Genomic DNA, 20992 nt, shown 5'->3' on the forward strand with positions numbered 1-20992 from the left:
AATGAGGTGCTGTTCCTCCAGTTTGTGCTTGAACTTCTCCTGGCAGTGGAGGAGGCCAAGGACTGACATATCTGTGGAGTGGGAGGGGGAGTTGAAGTGACTGGCAACTGGGAGATGCAGATCACGGTTAAGGACAGACTGCAGGTGTTCTGCGAAATGGTCACTTAGTCTGCGTTTGGTCTCACCACCGTAGAGGAGGCCACACTTGGAGCACCGAATACAGTAGATGATATTAAGGGACGTGCAGGTAAATCTCTGTCTCACCTGAAAGGACTTTTTGGGTCCCTGGATGGAGGTGGTATAGGGGCAGGTGTTGCACAGTGGGGGCAGTGGAAAGTCCCTGGGGTGGGAGAGGCTTTCCACTCCAGGACATCCGAGATGTCCAACTTCTTTACTAACCGTGGCTTCCCTCCTACTGTGGTCGAGAGAGCTCACACCCGCATCTCTGCCATTTCTCGCACCTCTGCCCTCACCCCCACCCCTCCGAGACCCAACAGGGATAGGGTCCCCCTTGTCCTCACATTTCAGCCTACCAGCCTACATATCCAACACATCTTTCTCCGTCACTTCTGCCATCTCCAATGGGACCCCACCACCAAGCACATCTTACCCTCCCCTCCCCACCCCACCCCACCCCACCCCACCCCACCCCACCCCACCCCTTTCTGCCTGTCACAGGGACCGTTCTCTCCATGACTCCCCAGTTCACTCCTCCCTCCTCACCCATCCCGCTCCCACCCCGGAGACTTTTCACTACCCGCACCATAGGTGCAACACCTGCCCCTACACCACCATCACCTCCATCCTGGGACCCAAACAGTCCATTCAGGTGAGACAGAGATTTACTTGCACCTCCCTTAATGTCATCTACTGCATTCGGTGCTCCAAGTGTGGCCTCCTCTACATTGGTGAGACCAAATGCAGACTAGGTGACCGTTTTACAGAACACCTCTGCTCCATCTGTAACTATGATCTGCATCTCCCCATTGCCAGTCAATTCAACTCCACCTCCCACTCCATCACAGATATGTCAGTCCTTGGCCTCCTCCACTGCCAGGAGAGGTCCAAGCACAAACTAGAGGAACAGCATCTCATTTTCTGTCTTGGAACCATGCAGCCTAACGGCATGAACATTGAATTCTCCCACTATAAGTAATCCCCACAACCCCCCTGCCCACCTCCCTCCCACCAAACCATGCCTCTTCTTTTCTTCCCTTCCTAGCCTAAATCTCTTTTTTTCTACCCTCCTCCCCTTTTTTCCTCCGGTGGATCTGCTCTCCCCTCCTCCCCCGCACCTACCCATCACTATCTCTTAGCTGCATCTACCTATCACCACCTTGTGCCCCCCCCCCCACCCACCTGCCTCCCCTCTTTTGTCCACCTATCATTGCTCTGCTTTTCCCTCCTATATATTGGGCTTCCCCTTTTCTTATCTTCAGCCCTGAAGAAGGGTCCTGACTCGAAACGTTGACTGCCTGTTTCTCTCCATAGATGCTGCCTGGTCTGCTGAGTTCTTCCAGCATCATAGTGATTTTTAATACTACTTTGACTGTTGTAAAATTCTGCTTAAGATCTAAATATCTAGTTGAATCAAATAGTATTGCAAATTGGTCTTTTGTTGGCTCGTTTCCAATCATACTTGAAATATGGTGACTTCCACAATAATTCAGCACAGTTTACATCCTACATTTAACTTATTATTTCAGATCCAACGTATTTCAAAACACAGTTACATATAGTAATGTTGCTCCTTTAACACTGTAAACATCAAGTCACTTCAAGGAACATTATTGAACAAAATTTGGGACTAAGCTATGTAGATGTTAGGGCAAAAGTCCAAGAGCTTGGCCAAAAAGACAGGTTTTAAAAGGCAAGTTAAAGGAGGAAAAAGAGAGTTAAAGACAGAGAGGTTTAGGTGGAGAATTTCAGAGCTTAGAGGTTTCCTGGAAGTTAGGCCTGTGGCAGTTGAGCAAAAAGTTGGTTGTATAAATGTACAGAATTGCAAAACTGCAGACATCTGTGAGGGTTGTAGGACTGGAGGATAAAATGGAGCATGAGGCTGAAGGGATTTGGAAACGAGCATGAAAATTTTAAAATCAAAGTGTTTCTTAACAAGGAGACCATTTAAGTCAGTAAGCATAGAATGACAGTAAGTGAAACTTGGTGCAAGTTATGATACAGGCAGCTGAATTTCAGATAATCTTAATTTTCCAGGGTATAAAATGTGGGAATTAACCAGGTGTGCATTGTAATAGACCCGAAAAGGGAACAAGAACATGAATGAAGGTTTCAGTCCCAGATAAGCTGAGGCGGGGCAGATTTGGAGGATGGAGAGTATTGAGTTTATGGCTAGAAAGCACAGTTTGTCACTGGAGCTGATGATAATAAATTGGTCCTTCTGATAATTAGTCAGGGAAAACTTCAGCTCTTCTAGTACTAGATATTGGATAATGGTATGACAGTTGTCTATGGAATTGGGTGTTTTCGCCATAGATGTGGAAACTGATGATGTGAGTTTGGATGATGTCACCAAAGTATATTATTGTATATGATAATGGGCCAGAGGGAGATCCATGGAGGACAACAAAGGAGTAGGACATAAAGACATAACAGGTGATTAATGGAAACATAAATAGAAGCAGAAGTTTGTGTTTTGGCAGCTTGTGCCTGCTCCTCCTTTCAGTAAAATCGTGGCTGTACATTCACCTCAGCGTCATGTTCCTGCACTAACCCCATATTCCTTGATTCCCTTAAAATCTGACAACCTATAGATTCTCCACCTGTGACTGGATAGATAGAGAATCATATGAATGTGGTCCTGTCTAAGCTAAACAACATTGTAGAGGCATTTGAGCAGGATGAAGTGGTTAGCCATCGCAAAGACCACATTGATTATGAATAGTCCACTATTTTGCACAGTAACATTTGCTTCCTTTAGAATTGCTTCTACTTTCCAGAATCTAATGTTCAATGTGTAAAGCTAGGGGTAGTTTAATTATAAAGAAAAGCATTATTATTATCAGTGAAATTTCTAAAGATATCGTGCCCTTGTTTAAACATATTAGTCATGTATCCTTTTTCTCTGTTAACTACTTAGTTCAACTTTGTTGGAAGAATTCTTGGACCCAGGGGACTAACAGCAAAACAGTTGGAAGCAGAGACTGGATGCAAGATTATGGTGCGAGGCAAGGGCTCAATGAGGGACAAGAAGAAGGTGAGTATGATGCAACTGGATTGGTTTGAAATGCCTTTTTCTCTGGTAGAAATGTTAATTCTAGTCCAACATTCCAGTAAAAGTCTAATCTCAAAGTAATTCTTCATATAAGATCAGGTAGCTAATAAATTGTGTGGGAATTTTTGCTCAATTATCTAAGAGGTCAAGGAACCTCTTAGATAAAAGGAACTCTCTGGCTACAATATTAGGAAACAAAGAAAACACCTGTAACATACAGTATTAATTCATGGTTGGAGCCATTGACAGAATCAGTCTTATTCATCTGTAAACTGGACTGTGAGATGTTGGGCCAATCCATGTTCTCCACTCACATGACATTGGTGCCTAGTTGAATGTTAATGATTTAGGCTTTCCGCTCACTATTCTTTAATCACTCCCACATGGGTGAGGCTTAAAATCATGAACTGCAATATTCGAGTTGTGTGCTATTCATCAATCATTTGTGTTGCTCTCCCCATGTCCTGTTGTTAATGTTGCAAGTTTTTAAAATCAATTACATGTGAGATTTTATACTAGTTTTTCAGACCTTCATTGAAACATTGTCCATTTTATAATAACTGAGCGCTATACTGAATCTGTGATTTGAAATGTGCAATACCGGGCAGATGATCATGATTCTACAGTTCATCTAAGAATGGTAAAGATAGATTCTGAACTATCTCTGAAATGGATCAAATGCAATTCAGACTTGCTTTGAAGTTGTACATTCAGCCCTGATTATAACATTCTAATACCTTTTAAAACGTAGTAAAATCACCACACATTAGCTGTTTATTTGGAGCATAGAAATTCATCTGCAGAACAATGATGAGGCTGGGAAATGTAAAGATGAGCTACTGTGATGTGTATTTAAACAGCAGCAAGATTCCAAGGGCACTTTCCACTGTAAATGTGGACAAAGAATTATAATAGAAAAAGTAGACACAGAATGCCCCTGCAGATGTATGATTATTAATACAGTACTGTAAATCCTGGCAAACCACAGCATTGTTGATGTTGTAAGAATGATTCAAATATGACCTTTGTAGTAAATAGAAATTATTTTAAATGTTTCAACAGATTTGTAAATTAACACTTTTTCAAATTAAAGCTTCTGTTTGCAGTAAAAGCTGTGAATGTGATTTGAACCATCAGTAATGGAGTAATTTCTGTTCTGAACAGTTTCTACTTTGCAAGTTTAAATGGTGATAATTTGTCATTTCTAGTTCAATTAGCAGTGCATGACATAAATTTGAAGAGACTGCCAGCACCGAATGGATGTGTTATAATGGAAGCATACATTTGTAGTTTGCAGAGGAAAGCTAGTAGATCATGAATTGTTGTCATTTAGAGGAAACGTTTTTTTTCCTATTCAAGGTGGGATAAATTAAAATAAAAACAAAAATTGTTGGAAACATTCAGCAGCATCTGTGGAAAGATAATCAATTAATGTTTCAGGCCTGAAACCGTTTGCCAGAAGTGGAAAAGAGAAAAAAAATAAGTTAATTTTTCAGGACCAACAGTAGGAGAAGGATGGGTAGACAAAGTGAATTTCTCTCATAGGGTGAGACCACATGACTTGAAATGGCATTTAGAAGTCCATTATGCTTCCTTGTCTGTTATATGTTGCTGAAAGCAAGGCTGCGAGACATGCTCAGCAAGTCGGGCTACATTGCTAGAAAGACCAAAACAGCCAAAACAACGGCAGGCCAGTTCTGATACAGACAGACAAAGAAAGAGTGAGTTGCCTCAAGTGGGATAATTCAATAATGAGTCCTGAAGGTTGCAATGTGTCCAGACACAAGATGAGGTGTTGTTCCTCAAGTTTATGTTGAGCCTCATTGTAACAGTGCCAGAGGCCACAGACAGAAAGGTCAGAGTAGAATTATAGTGCTAGACAACCAGAAGCTCAGAGTCACCCCTGCGGACTGAACGCAGGTGCTTCCCAAATTGATCACCCAGTCTGTATTTGGTTTCTCCCATATAGAGGAGACCACAGGTGAACATGGAATGCAGCACTCTAGATTGGAAGAAGTGCAAGTGAATCACCGCTTCACCTGGAAAAACTGTGCTATGGATGGTGAGAAGGGAAGAGATGAAAGGGCAGGTTTTGTATCTCTGGTGGTGGTGTATTACCAGCATTTTCTGATTTTATTTTAGATTTCTGATATCTGCTTTTGCTTTTCAGAAACTGCAAAACAGAAAATTGTCTGTGCAATGTATTCAAGGCATTAACCTCACTTATCCATTCAGTGATGCACATTGTTGACCTTGGGGAAATAAACAAAAATAGGGTAAAATGTAAGAAAGTTCCTATGCAAATCTCCAGCAATCAAGCAGGCTCCAAGAGACCATGGTTGCCTTTGAACCTTTGTAGTCACGAATCACTAGCAGCATTGCCCCGTAATGGGAAATGTCTCCTTCTCTTAGGCACATGGCACTTTCCCTTCTTAATGATTATTGCACCTTGATACTCTCCTTTAACCCTGCATTTCTTCGAAGTCAAGACCAACTCTTTGAAGCTAGCTATGTAATTAAGAGTTGTAAGAGTTGATCCCCCCTTTGTCACTATCTTGTGTCTTATCCAAAATATCAATATTATTACCAGGTGTGAAAGGAAAAACATTTGGACTTAAGACTTGTAAGCTGATGCTGTTACCTGAGCTTCAGAAATCCATGTTTGATTCTAACCTTGGGTGATGTCGTACAGAATTTGCGCATTCTCCTGGTGACGATGTGGATTTAGCCTGGGTGCTCTGCTTTCCTCTTGTATGCAAAAGACATGCTGGTTGTTGGGTTAATTGGCTGCAATAAATTACTCTAAACTCAGGTGGTTGGCAGGAAATCAGATGGTGGTGGGGAAATTGATGGGATCCAAGAACAAAGATGGGATTAATTTAGATTGGTGCATGATGGTTGGCCTGGACTCAATGGGCCAAAGGGCCTTTCTGTGTTCTGTATGATCAGATTTCTCACCGTCACCCTCATGCATTTTTTACAGTAGGTCATCTGTTAACTGGTTTTTTCGTCCAATGACTTTTTTTAATAGGTGCTCTTAGATTGTATTAAGAGGCCTGGGAATTTTATAATCACAGGTAGTCCATTTTGTTACCTCTATTGTCTCATTTGCCACATGGACCCAGTCATTCAGACAGTCCAAATCAGTCTTGAACCTTTGAATTTTGTTCTGAATTACTAATTGATGAATTTATTAATAGGAAATTTTATTCAATTCTTTCAAATTGTTATTACTTTCCAGGACATTAACCTGACACTATTTCACAGAGATGTCCAGGCTTTTGTGTCTGAAGAATCATGGTCAGACCAGAACAGAAAACCTCTCACAAGTTCAAAAATAATGGTGTATTGATGGAAGTGTAGCGGCCCAGACCCGCAGGACTCGAACCGCCATCGACGGCCGTGGGCGCATGCGCGGGAGCGCGACGCAGAGTAACCGCGGGGCGGGCCTTCCGGCGGGGACTGCACGTCATGTCCACCGGAGAGGCTCTCGGTTACTTTAGCGAGCGCGCGCGCTTTGTTTGAGTCAGTAAAGTGTGTTCCGGTCCAGCCTCCACGTTTCTGCATTTTCTTTTCTGCCACGCACCACGTACGGCTACATTTGGTGACCCTGACGCTCCCAGATGGCATCTGGAACCCGCGACTTGCACAACGCAGTCTCGCTCAAGCTCCCGACTTTCTGGGCCGCTCAGCCCCATGTTTGGTTCGAGCAGGCTGAGGCCCAGTTCAGCATCAGAGGCGTTACAGCTGACACCACATGGTACTACTACGTGGTCAGCGCGCTCGACCAGGACGTGGCAGCGTGGATCATCGACTTCCTGCACCATCCACCTACGGAGGACAGGTACATTAAAATCAAGGCACTCCTCCTTCGCACTTCCAGACTCTCCTGCCGCGAACGAGCCGCGCGACTCCTGCGCATGGATGGCCTGGGCGACCGCAAGCCATCCGAGCTGATGAACGACATGCTGGCGCTCATGGATGGCCATAAACCCTGCCTCCTTTACGAGCAGCTGTTCCTCGAGCAACTGCCAGAGGACATTCGCCTCCTCCTCGCAGGTGAAGATTTCAGCGACCTGCACAGCCCCGCTGCTTACTCTGCCACATTTTGTGGCAGAGTAAGCAGCGGGGAGTGGCTTTCATCTGCCTAACCACAACCGCGCAGCCTAAGGCCAAGACCCCACAACCGAAACTGCTGTGACCCACGGGGGGCAAAGACAAGGGTTGGGACCAATGGTGTTTTTACCATCAGAGGTGGGGGTCAAATGTGCGCCGCTGCCGTCCACCGTGTGCCTTCCCGGGAAACGCCGGGGCCAGCCGTCACTAGTGGCTTCGACGTCTGGTCATCGCGACAGCCTCCTGTTCCTCTGGGACCGACACTCCGAGCGACGTTTCCTGGTGGACACTGGGGCCAAGATCAGCGTCCTTCCCCCCTCAAACATGGACACCCGTACCACGGCCCCAGGCCCCGACCTCACCGCCGCGAACGGCACCACCATCTGGACGTACGGCTCGCGTACCGTCCCGCTGCGTTCCGGCCCCAGCTGTTTTACCTTGGCCTTCACGGTAGCAGCGGTGTCGCGGCCATTACTAGGGGCAGATTTCCATAGGGCCAATTGTCTTCTGGTCGACCTGAAAGACCAGCGTTTTGTCCACGCCGAGACTTTCCAAACCTTCCAGTTTGGGGAAGCCCAGTTCCCGGCCCTTCACCTGGACTCTGTCATGCTCTCAGGTGACGAGTTTGCCAGGGTGCTGGCGGATTTCCCCTCCATCATCACCCCACAGTTCTCCACTACCGGCCCCAAGCACGGCATACAGCACCACATTCCCACGCAAGGACCACCGCTGCACGCCCGGGCCTGTAGGCTGCCACCCGACAAGCTCCACCTCGCCAAGGAGGAGTTCCGGAAAATGGAGGAGATGGGGATCATCCGCCACTCGGACAATCCTTGGGCATCCCCTCCAACAGTTCCAACCGACACTCGGCAGGTTTCAGCACATCCACGTGGACATCGTCGGCCCCCTGCCCATCTCCCGAGGCGCCAGGTATATCTTCACCATAGTCGACAGGTTCACCAGATGGCCGGAGGCCGTGCCGCTAGCGGACACCTCCACAGAGTCCTGCGCCAGGACGCTCATCACAAACTGGATCGCCAGGTTCGGACTTCCAGCGGACATCGCCTCCAACAGAGGGGCACAGTTCACGTCAGGGTTGTGGACAGTACTGGCTCAGCTCCTGGGCACCCGGTTACACCACACCACGGCGTACCAACGGTTTGGTCGAGCGTTTCCACAGACACCTCAAGTCAGCCCTGATGGCGCGCCTCAGAGGGCCCAACTGGGCAGATGAACTTCCCTGGGTTCTACTGGGCATCCGCACGGCCCCCAAGGAGGACCTGGGCACCTCCTCGGTGGAGTTGGTTTACGGCACCCCCCTTACGGTCCCGGGCGAGTTCGTACCAGAGGCCCAAGGTCCAGCAGGGACGCCGGCGGAGGTGCTGACGAAGCTGCGAGACAAGGTGGGGAGGCTGGCACCGGTTCCAACCTCCAGACATGGCACTACACCGACTTTTGTTCCTAGGGATCTCAGGGACTGTGAGTACATTTTCATTCGCAGGGGCATGCACAAGTCCCCTCTGCAGAGGCCGTATGAAGGACCCTTCAAGGTGATCCAGCACAACGGATCTCCGTGTGTCGTGGAGGTGGGGGACCGCAAGGAGACCTTCACAGTGGACTGCCTCAGACCGGCGCATTTGGACATCGGCCAGCCCGTGAAGGTGCCCTCACCATGCCAGTGGGGCAGGCCACCCAAGAGGGACACACAGACTGGGGATCCCACGCCCCTGATGGGCGATTTTGGGGGTGGTGTAGCGGCCCAGACCCGCAGGACTCGAACTGCCATTGGCGGCCGTGGGCGCATGCGTGGGAGCACGACGCAGACTAACCGTGGGGCGGGCCTTCCGGTGGGGACCGCACGTCACGTCCACTGGAGAGGCTCTCGGTTACTTCAGCGAGCGTGCGCTTTGTTTGAGTCAGTAAAGTGTGCTCTGGTCCAGCCTCCACGTTTCTGTGTTTTCTGCCATGCGCCGCGTACGGCTTCTACTCCAGCGTGAACTGGAATAGTATCAGAATAAATGGTCCAGGCGAGGCAGATATCCTGAAATCCATCCAAGAAAACTTTTTCATCAAAATGTAGCAAATCTCACAAGAAAGGAGTTTTGTACCAGATTTCACCTTAGGGAATGAGTGGAAAAGGTGGCAATGGTATTTTAGTTAGATTGAGCAGAGTGAAGGACAAAGATAATCAGGAGTAAAAGCTATAAATTGGTTTTAAAAGGCCAGTTTTAGTTGGCTGAGATAAGATTTAGCAAAATTGGACTGGAAACAGCTACCTGAAAGTAAATCAGTGTCAGAGCAGTGGGAGGTTTTAAGAGGGAAACAGTGAGGATTCAGAACAATTACATTCCCATTATAAGAAAATGGGGAACCTATCTCTAGACTCCAGTGGATATTAAGAACCTACATGGCTGCGTAAAGTGAAAAATGAAGCACTGTACAAAGCCTTAAGGAGTATATAAGGTGGAGGGAATAGATTGGAAAGGAAATCAGGAAGACAAGGGAGAGTGCATGAAAAAAATTGGCAGATAAAATTAAGGAAAACCCTGAGATATAAATGTGAAGGGAAAGAAAATTATTGAGGCAAAACTGGAGGCTTGAAGGTAAAAGATAGGTGTGAAATTCTGAATGAATACTTTACATCTCTTTTCTCAGTAGAGGAGGATGATATAGACATTGATATTAAGAAGGAAGAATATAGAAATGATATATGTAGAGAGAGGACATAAAGGGGTCTAGCATCTTTAAAAGTGGGTAAGTCTTCAGGTCTGTTTAAAGCAAATCTCAGGCTTTTCATAGTCCTCCTCCTTCACAGTCCTTTGAGATCCAGGATTGTTTCCTTGCATTCCAGTTGTATGGGTTCTGAGATGGCTGATGAGGTCAATGTGGGACCTGCAGACTCTTCCATGGATGGGGCAAGAGATGCCCGACAGGTCAAGTGGGTGGGCGCTTTGTGAGATGGTGTGCCCCTTCAGCCATTTACGCAGGGCTTCTGTGTGTCCTTGGTGCATGGACTTGAGGGTTCCAGTACCATCTCAAATGCTGGTCTCAAATTTGAGCAATTTTGGGACAGGGCTTTCAAGACTCAGTGGGCATGTTGCATTTTTTTTCTGAGGAGTCTTTGTACCGATCCTTAAATCCTTATCTTTGTTGACCTGATAACCTTCTCTTGTGACAAAGCTTCTTGGAACAGAGTGTCTGTTTCAGAGGTCTGGAATTGGACAAACTAGTGATGTGACCTGCTCAACAGAGACGAGTGAATTAAATTAGGGATTAGAGCTGGGGATGTTGGTCTAGAAGAGGATGCTGGTGTTAATTCACTTGCCCTTTTGCTGAATTTTGAGGATTTTGTAGTATCTTTCCAGTGCCTTGGGATGCCTGCTACAGATTGTCCAGGTCTGAGAAGCATATAGGAGGGCAGGAATCACTGCTTCCTGGTAGAAGTTGAGTTTATTGACAGGTCTGATGTTTTGATGTTCAAACACCCTTTTCTTCAATTGACCAAAGGCTATGATGGCGCATTGAAGACCAATATCATGAATGAACTACCTTTATGGGCTCTTTGAGAGCTTCAACGTTGTTCTTATGGCAACATTACTGTTGACACTGGCGTTTTGGGGCAGGATAACAGAGCATATTAGGCAGTGATCAGTAAAAGAATCATTTGTGTCTGAAATGGCATGGGTGATGTGGATATATTTGAGTTCTTTCAATCGGATAGTGATATAGTCTAACTGGTGCCAGTGCTTGGCCCAGTGTGTTGTGGTGATATTCTATGCATGTTCTTCCGATGAATCAATGTGTTGGCTATGACAAGACCCTATCATAAATATTCCGTCAGGAGACAGATCCCAATGATTTTAGCTTTTTCTATTTCTTCCTTGATGATCACACCTTACTAAAGAAGCCAGCTGGTATATTTGCCTTAATTAGTTGAGACATAAAATAGAAGAGCACATAGTCAAGCAAGATGTATAAAAAACAATATTTGGCTAGAGCTTGAATATTGTTCTGCTTACAACACAGCAAAAAAAAATGTGATACCACTTGAGTGGGCATAGAGTGGAATTCTACAGGCCGTCCCTGGGTTATGAACACCTGACCTATGCATACTGTGCAAAAGAGCTCACATAACATTGTTAAGTTCAAAAGTCCTACATATGTATGAACGACAGAACTAGTCTCTCTCTCTCTCCAGTTTTTGTAATTTTTCTTTCTTGTCAGTCGTGTGCTGTTGATGCCATTTATTACAGTATAGCAGGGGAATGGTTACCATCTCAAGTGATTTTTGTGTATTTTCTGACATATGGACAAAATTGACTAATGGATGTCTGTAAAAACAGAGCCCGTTCATTACCCAGGGACAGCCTGTAGTTATAAGAGACTGTCTAGGCTGGGGTTGTTTCCTTTGGAACAAGAGTGGCGATTCAATTGAATGATAGAAATAGGACTGGATAAATAGGACCTATCTCCTTTAGTGGAGAGATTACAAATTAGAGGACATAGTTTTAAGTTATTTGGTGGAAGAATATGAGGGAAATATGAATTGGTGAATTTTAAATTAATATGAATATATGAATATATATTCAATTCAATATGAATTTTAAACTCATTTAAAATGTACCTCTTGGAGCACTTAAAACCCCATTCTCTAAAGAGACGTGGACTAAGAGATGGGAAGTGAGATCAAGGTGGTCTATTTTTGGCTAGCACAGATGCAGTGGGTTGAATGGCATCCTTCTGTACTAAAAATTGATGTGAATTTGATTCTGAGATGAATGATGGCATTTATGCTGATAGCCAAGACCACTCCCAACACCACCTCCCTCTCTAAGTTATCAGACTACTTGAATGAAATCAAGTACTGGATAAACAGCCAAAACAAAATACTGGGTTGACTTAGAACTTTGACTTCACTTTCTATCGCAAACTACATTTCTGAGATGCTGACAGCATTGCTCTTCCTGCCAGTTGTCTGAAGTTGAACCTGACTTTTCTCAACTCTGGTGTCATATTTGACTCAAAAATGAGGTTCGGACCACATTAAGCCATACAGCATGGAAGTCGGCCTCTGGGCCCACTGACTCTGTGTTGACTATCATGCACCCACTTGCACTAATCCTACAATGATCCCATTTTATTCTCTCCACGTTCCCAGCTGCCGCCCTTCCAGATTCTGTCACTCACCTACATACCAGGGGCCAATGACAGCAACCAATTAACCTACGAAACCACATGTTATTGGAATATTAGAAGAAACTGGAACACTGAGTGGAAATCCACACAATCAAATGGATAATATGTGCACTCCGCACAGGCCGTACCAGAGGTTAGGACTGAGGCCAGATTGCTGGAGCTGTGAGGCAGCAGCTCTGCTATCTGCACCACTGTGCCTCCCTCTGCATCATCCATATGTCCATACCATCCCTGAAATCATTTATTTCCACCACCACATGGGCACCTATGTTAGTTTAAAAATTTCCTCATTTTGCAGCTGGAGTTACATTCTTAATAAGTGCAGACATGGAAATTATGTGATGGATGTTGAACTATATGGACAAGGTAAACAGCAGCTAATTCTGAAGAGGTCGGACTGAATCTTTAATTTTTTATGTTGTAGTGATGAAAATTGAAAGCCCAGAAGCAGAAACTGGTCAGGAATTTTGCTTTAATGAAATTTTGTATACTTGTGCAAGTGTCATCACTTTAAGGTTTTCTTTCCTCTAGCAGCTAGGATTACATACCTACAATAATGTGCAGGCAGCTAAATGGAAACCAGGCAACATTAATGTCCAAACATGAAAAATCTACTTTTTATTTTGTCCTCAATCACACCAGTCATGTCGCAGTCAGCATAAAGCATATATCATTTTTTGGGATCTTTTAAAATATGATGAATGCTAGAAAATTGAAATGAAAGTAGAATATGTTGGGTACATTAGGTCAGACTAAATCTGTGGAGACAGGAACATGATTAATATCTCAGGTTATTTTCAGTGTTGTGAAGTGTAATATAATCATGTACATTAAAAAATATGAGGAGTTAGAGATGACTGGTAGTTATGAAGCTAATGAGAAAGCCATCTAACAGTATTGCCGCTCTGGAAGATGCAAGCAGAGATGCTTTTTTTTTGTCCAATTATTTTTGGGAGCAATGCATCACTTGAGTAAAGAAGTCAACATTCTTCAACCACAAGCATCTCAAGCTATGCCTTATTGTGGATCTAAGTCTTAATCTGCAAGGTTTACCCCAGCCTACCAAGGGAGAGGCCACTATTTGGTTAATCAACTGTACAACAATGTATTATGCAAGTTATGGATATGTTTATCACAACTAACAATGTTAACTTTTCAAGAAGCATTGATTGGTAGCCAGATAACCATAGTAGTTTTCCCAATTAGTCTGATTTCAGGAGATCCAAGATTATTGCTGTGTAATTATACATACTGTCTCAATGAATGCTATCATTTATATCAAGAGAAAAAAAATTCACCTTTGCTAGACACTGTATATTTTCCTCTTTACGCTTACAGATTTACCAAGCTTCCATTCACACAGCTTAATGAAAACAGTTTACTCAATCTGCTTGCACAATAGCTTCACTGATCCATAATTTTGTCAGCCCATATGGTGTCATCTCCTGCATTCTTTTTGCCATCTTGTTCCTTCTTGGGCTCAAGGAGCCTGCATAGCCTCAATGGGCAGAATGGCTTTCTTCTATGTCATGATAATTCTATGAAACTGACATAGAAGCTCTGGGCTTGTAACTCTAATCTAGTGCTACTTTTGGCCAACAATCAGATGTGTATGTGTGGGATGGTGAAGTATCTACACATGAGTCTCTTGGTGGGCCATATCGTGTGGAAGTTAAATTCTGAGATTAAGGAACCAGCTGCTGGAGGAACTTGGTGGGTCAGGCAGCAGCTGTGGAGGAGAAGGAGTGGTCGGCGTTTCTAGGGTAAAAAACTCTGCATCAGGGCTGAGAGCACAGAGAGAGGACAGCCAGTATGAAGGGGAGGGGTAAGAAAGCTTTTGGAAGGTGATACGGAACCAGACAAGACAGGACTGATGGGCAGCTGGAACCAGATGGAGGAGGGGATAGGAGACCCCATGGGAAAAATCTGTGGGTGATCGGTGGGTGGAACCAGGTGGGGGAGGGTGCATTGGTATCTCGTGCCTCCACATCACCCTCCAACGTCTATCTCTACCTTCACCCTTGTCTCTCTCCACCTGGCTCCTTCTGCCTTTCCTTCCTTTCTTGTCTATTTCCACCAAATCCCCAGCCTCAGTCTCCCTGCTACACCCTCCCGCCCCCACCTGCCCATCATCCCCCATTCCATGTCACTCATCAGCCCCTGCCGCACTCCTCCCCCTCTCCCCTTTATATGGGCCATCCTCCCTTTACGCTCTCAGTTCTGATGCAAGGCCTTGACCTGAAATTTCGACCATTCCTTTCTTTCTACAAATACTACCTGACCCGCTGAGTTCCTCCAGCAGCTTGTTTTATGCTCCAGATTCCAACATCCTAGTCCCTTGTGTCTCCAAATTCTGAGTTTACATTGAATTAAATCTACAGTACAGGAATAGAGCATTCAGCTCAATCCATGTCAGAGTTTTCCATCTCACCCTTTTATTCCTTTTTCCCTCAGGTACACATATCAGTTTCCCCCTTAAATCCATATATTTTGTTTGCCTCAACCACTCTGTGGTTTCTAGTTTCTGAGGAAGGATATTTCTCCTGAATTCATCCTAAGATTTCTCGATGATTCTCTTTTGTTTAATTTTCAACTCTCCTATAAATGAATACCTCTTCCCTCAAATGCTTTTAATAATTTTAAAGACTCCTTTCAGTTCATCCCACATATTTCTCTTGCAGAGAAAGGTTCCACAGATTATTCATTCTTTTAAACTGTTGTAACCTTTCAGTTCTTTTGCATCTGCCTTGGCTATTGATGCTAATGCATGGGTATCCTGCTTCCTTTCTATCTATCTGTAGGTGCTGGAGGAGACTAACAGAAGTCTGTAACTAAGTTATTCTGAAAGACAGTGTAATCAGCTCCTTGTATGTCCAGCATCACCACAGTCTTTACATATGGTATCTGCACTTGCCTGATCCGCTGCAAAAGTAGCCCTTGTTTTGTTAGTAACATCATTGATGTTCTGGCTCAGGTTTTTTAGTTACTATTTGCTATGAGTATCAGGAGTGAGAGAGGTCACACCAGTCTCATTATCTCAATTTTTATGACAATCTAGAATGCACAGGGGTAGCAAGGAATGGCTACTCTTAACACTTCAGACCTGGAACCTCTGCTTCAGATGACCCCACAACAGTCTCTCTTAACTTACTCTCCACTGTCTTCTGTCAGCTGTTTGTCGATTCCTGTACCTAAGCCCACAAACTCTAAATAAGGTAGAGGAAAGGATATATGCTGCACTGTTATAGACTGATGGTATGACAATGAATTAATTTTGCAGTTATTTGAAACTAAATGATTTACACAAAATGTAGACAAGAGAGAGAGCAGATGCCGGAAATCTGAAGCAAATCACAAAATGCTGGAGGAACTCAGTGGGTCAGGCAACATCTGTGGAGGGAAATAGACAGTTGACGTTTTGGGTTGAGACCCTTCATCTGATCCTGATGCAGGGCCTTGACCCGAAACATTGATTGTCCATTTCCCTCCACAGATGTTGCCTGACCCGCTGAGTTCCTCCAGCATTTTGTGTGTTGCTGCACCAAAATGTAAGTAGGCTGATTAGTACATTTGCAGGTGACACAAAAATTGGTGGAGTTGTGGATAGTGAGGAAAGTTGTCAAAATATACAGCAAGATGGAAATCAGTTGGAAATATGGGTGGAGAAATGGCAGATGGAATTTAATCTGGACAAGTGTGAGGTGTTGCACTTTGGGAGGTCAAATGCAAGAGGAATGTATGCAGTAACTTGCAGGATCCTTGGGAGCATTGAAGAAAGAGGGATCTTGGGATGCATGTCCACGGCTTCCTGAAAGTGGCAACACAAATAGGTAGGGTGGTAAAGAAGGCATATGCATGCTTGCCTCCATTGGTTGGGATGTTGAGTACGAAAGTAGGGAAGTCATGTTACAGCTGTATAAAACTTTGGTTAGGCTACATTTGGAGTGTTGTGTGCTGTTCTGGCTGCCATATTGCAGAAAGGATGTGGAGACTTTGGAGAGAGTGCAGAAGAGGTTCATCAGATGTCTGGATTAGAGGGTATTTGTTATAAGGAGAGGTTGGATAAACTTGGATTGTTTTTTCTGGAGCATTGGAGGCTGAGGGGCAATCTGATAGAAATATTAAAAATATGAGAGACATAGATAGGGCAGATAATCAGAGTCTTTTTTCCAGGGTGGAAATGTCAAATACCATAGTGTTTAGCTTTAAGGTGAGAGGGAGAAAATTTAAAGAAGATTTAGGAGGTAAGTTTTTTCACACAGAGTGGTAGGTACTTGGAACATGCTATCAGCGGAGCTGGTGGAAGCAGATACAATAGCAACGTTTAACAGGCATTGAGACAAGGCACATTAGTTTAATTTAGCATCATGGTCGGCACAGACATCGTGGGCCAAAGGGCCTGTTCCTGTCCTGTACTGTTCTATGTCTATGTCTACTGTATCTGCTCTAGAACAGGAATAAGTTAAATTTAAATATTTCTCCTGCATTTATTTTTTGAGCAACTATTTTGAGTAAATAGTTCCAATAATAACTAAATCAATTAATTATTGTCTGACCATATTTTAAATCATGTTTTGGAATAGGCTATGTGCAAGGAATAAAGAAAATTATATATAAAATTTAATTGCCTGTGGCTTTTAAATAAAACTTGTTGGTGCTCTTAAAATAGAGGAGTCATCTACTGGATTCATTTAGATGAAAACAAAACCTGGTCTGGGTTATAAGGATGCATTTAGATTGGCCAATGACAGCTTAATGCTTTTTATAACTGTAGTTTTCTGTCTTCATTTAATGTCTTGGGTTAGATTTCAGGAAATATTGACCTTCATTGGGGGAAAAGTAAATTCTATTACAGATCTATGTGGAGCTACTTTACTTGGTTATTTTAATTAATTCTATGCACATGATGGCTATTAATAAAGAAAAGCACACAGGCTGACTGCCAAGTTAATTCAAGTACAGTTGCGTCAGAGTGAGGAATCTGGCTTCAGTATGGTATGTTGATATTGTGAGTAGTGCTCTATAATTCAGTTCAGGTTTGTAATGCATGACACCACTCTTGTAAGGCATTACAATACAAAGCCTGGACTCCAGTTGTGCCAGATATTTAAAAGATGAGCAATTGCCATTTGTCGTACAGATTACTCTCTTTGAACATAATGGGTTAGCTAGAATGCTTATCTTTAGGTACTGAACTACTTCAATATTTCATGAAATAAATATACACTGCATCATTAATCATTATAATCCAGTATGTAATTTATAATCAGCATTTTTCAGAAGTGGCATTTACAGATCCAATTGTACAAAATAAGTAATTTGTATTTGCCTTGGGTCTTTAAAAAGCTTGACTTTTTAAAAATAACATAGATTTAGTTTTAAATTTTAATCAAATTTGAAACGTTTCACTCAGTCTTGTCAGTAGTTACTTTTTTGATATCAGTAACTGGAAGGGCAGCACAGTGACATAACTAGTGGAGCTGCTGCCTCACAGCCCCAGCAATCTGGGTTCAATCCTGATCTCTGGTGCTGTCTGTGTGGAGTTTGCACATTCCCCCAGTGACCGTGTGTGTTTTGCCTGGGCACTCTGCTTTTTCCTCCCACGTTGGGGTAGTAGGTTAATTAACCAATGTAAATTGCCCTTAGTGTGGAAGTGAGTGGAAAGTCTGCAAGATGGGAATGTGGGGAGAATAGCATTACAGGGAAAAATGTGGAGGACATCAGCAATATACTGGATAGTCAGGGGTCTCAGGATAGAACCGAATTCAGTTAAGATTACTAGAGAGAAGGTGCTTGGGAAGCTAAATGGACTAAAGACAGATAAGTCTCCCGGACCGGATGAGGTGCACCCCTGGGTTCTGAAGGAGGCAGCTTCAGAGATTGCGGAGGCATTGGTGATAATTTTCCAGGAATCAATAGACTCCAGCATGGTTCTGGAGGACTGGAAGGTTGCAAATGTAGTTCCGCTGTATAAGAAGGGTGGGAGGCAGCATAAAGGAAATTACAGACCTATTAGTCTGACATCGGTGGTGGAAAAGTTATTGGAATCGATCCTCAAGGATAAGGTTATGGAATACCTAGAGGTGCAAGGCAAGATAGGCCCAAGCTGGCATGGTTTCGTGAAGGGAAGATCCTGCCTGACCAACCTATTGGGGTTTTTTGAGGAAATCTCAGGTAGGGTGGATAAGGGAGAGGCTTTCAAAAGGCCTTCAACAAGGTGCCGCACAAGAGGCTGATTAATAAGATGAGAGCTCATGGAATTAAAGGTAGGATACTGGAATGGGTGGAGCATTGGCTGGTAGGCAGAAAGCAAAGGGTGGGAATAAAGGGGTCCTGTTCTGGTTGGCTACTGGTTACTAGTGGTGTTCTGCAGGGGTCAGTGTTGGGGCCGCTTCTTTTTACTTTGTACATTAATGATTTGGATGATGGACTAAATGGTTTTGTGGCTAAGTTTGCAGATAACACCAAGATAGGTGGAGAAGTAGGGAGTACTGAAGAAATAAGAAGGTTGCAGAAAGACTTAGATAGTTTAGGAAAATTCGCAAAGAGATGGCAGATGAGATTCAATGTTGAGAAATGTGTCGTTGTACACTTTGGAAAAAGAAATAAACGGGCAGATTATTATCTAGATGGGGAGAAAATTCAAAGTACAGAAGTACAAAGGGACTTGGGGGTACTCGTGCAGGATACCCTAAAGGTTAACCACCAGGTCGGATTGGCGGTAAAGAAAGCGAATGCTATGTTAGCATTCATTTTGAGAGGTATAAGGTATAAAAGTAAGGAAGTGTTGATGAGGCTCTACGGGGCACTGGTGAGGCCTCATTTGGAGTACTGTGCGCAGTTTTGGGCCCCGTATCTTAGGAAGGATGTACCGATGTTGGAGAGGGTTCAGAAAAGATTTACAAGGATGATTCCGGGAATGAAAGGGCTTACTTATGATGAGCGTTTGTCGGCTCTTGGACTGTATTTATTGGAGTACAGAAGAATGAGAGGGGACCTCATAGAAACATTCAGAATGTTGAAAGGACTGGACAGAGTAGATGTGTTTAAGCTGTTTCCCCTGGTGGGTGAGTCCAGGAATAGAGGGCACAATCTTAGAATTAGAGGGTACCTGTTTAAAACAGAAATGAGGAGAAATTTCTTTAGCCAGAGGGTAGTGAAATTATGGAATTCTTTGCCATGTACAGCAGTGGAGGCCCAATCATTGGGGATGTTTAAGGAGGAGATTGATAGGTATCTAATTAGTCAAGGTATCAAGAGATATGGGGATAAGGCCAGAAACTGGGGCTAGATAGGAATAGTATTAGTTTAGCTCATGGAGCAGACTCAATGGGCCGAATGGCCTACTTCTGCTCCTTTGTCTTGTGATCTTGTGAAAAGTAGTGGGGAATGGAATTGCTATGGGAGCCGGCATAGACCCAATGGGCCGAGATGGATTCCTATGTCATTAGCAAATAAAAAGTTGTACAATTCATCATTGAAGCATTAGCCACAAGGCTGCAGTTGGCCTCGGGATCCCAGACCTAGATGAAAGGAAGTTAAGGAAGTTACTGGATTTTTTTAAACTATTAATACCATTCAAAAAGCCTCAGAGATGGACAGGATCTGGTGAAGGTGTCGGCATGTATATAGTTGCTGAACTGGTGAAAGATGCTGCAAGTTGTTTTGTGTGTTTGGCTGCAGTTATGATGCTTTAATTGTTGAAGCTAATTATCATTGGGCCATAATTTTGAAATGTACTTTACAGATTATAGAAGAAATCAGAGATGTGGTTAGAAAATTGGAAGGATTGGGGTAGACCACATTTTTGTTCTTGCATGAGCTATTACTGAAATAATTGATCTGATTCAGTCAGCAGAGTTCAATCAGAACACAAGGTCAAGTTTCAACCTCTAGTTTGTGCTTCAGCTGTTTACCAAGGTGGTAATGGATATATCAAGGTGATCTCTGGATCTGTCTGGGAATGGAAAGAAGTGATTCTCCTATGTTTTTTTATTATTTCACTTCTCCTTCTCATGATATTACTGCTTTATGTTACACGATTTCAACAACCAAATCTTGACGGTTTAATGTGTTTAACAGCAACTGTCAGTAGCTTATGTGAAAGGGCACCAGATTTGTTCTTCGAATCTGCACAAGGGCAAGCTACAAAAATCACAGAAAAGGAATCTGTAATAACCCTGACCCATTTCACCCTGCCTAACCAAAGACACTGAGATTTTGTTCATTATTCTTACTGCTATTTTGGTGAACAGTTAGCAAAGCACAGTCCTGAGATTGAACCTAGGCCTTCTGCCTTATATGAACTATACTATTTCGTCAGCCAGTTCTTGGTCTCAGTTTTTTATAGTTATTTGAGATGAAGTGCAATAGACTGATCTAAAACTGTTTGATGGGAAAAGATGCATGCATTTCTGGCAATAGATGTAATTGATGCATGAGCTAGAA

At 43.7% G+C, this 20992-nt stretch overlaps 1 protein-coding gene across 4 annotated transcripts in view; it reads left to right on the top strand.

Moving 5' to 3' along the window:
* LOC127567951 (protein quaking) overlaps nucleotides 1-20992 on the top strand; it is a 428171-nt gene that overhangs the window by 180544 nt on the left and 226635 nt on the right. For all 4 annotated transcript variants that reach the window (XM_052011188.1, XM_052011187.1, XM_052011190.1 and 1 more), the window contains exon 3: nucleotides 3098-3214. In XM_052011188.1, the coding sequence (XP_051867148.1) occupies nucleotides 3098-3214 (117 nt within the window). The remainder of the gene's footprint in view (nucleotides 1-3097; nucleotides 3215-20992) is intronic.

This window comes from Pristis pectinata, chromosome 3, assembly GCF_009764475.1.
Source record: "Pristis pectinata isolate sPriPec2 chromosome 3, sPriPec2.1.pri, whole genome shotgun sequence".
Classification (NCBI taxonomy): domain Eukaryota; kingdom Metazoa; phylum Chordata; class Chondrichthyes; order Rhinopristiformes; family Pristidae; genus Pristis; species Pristis pectinata.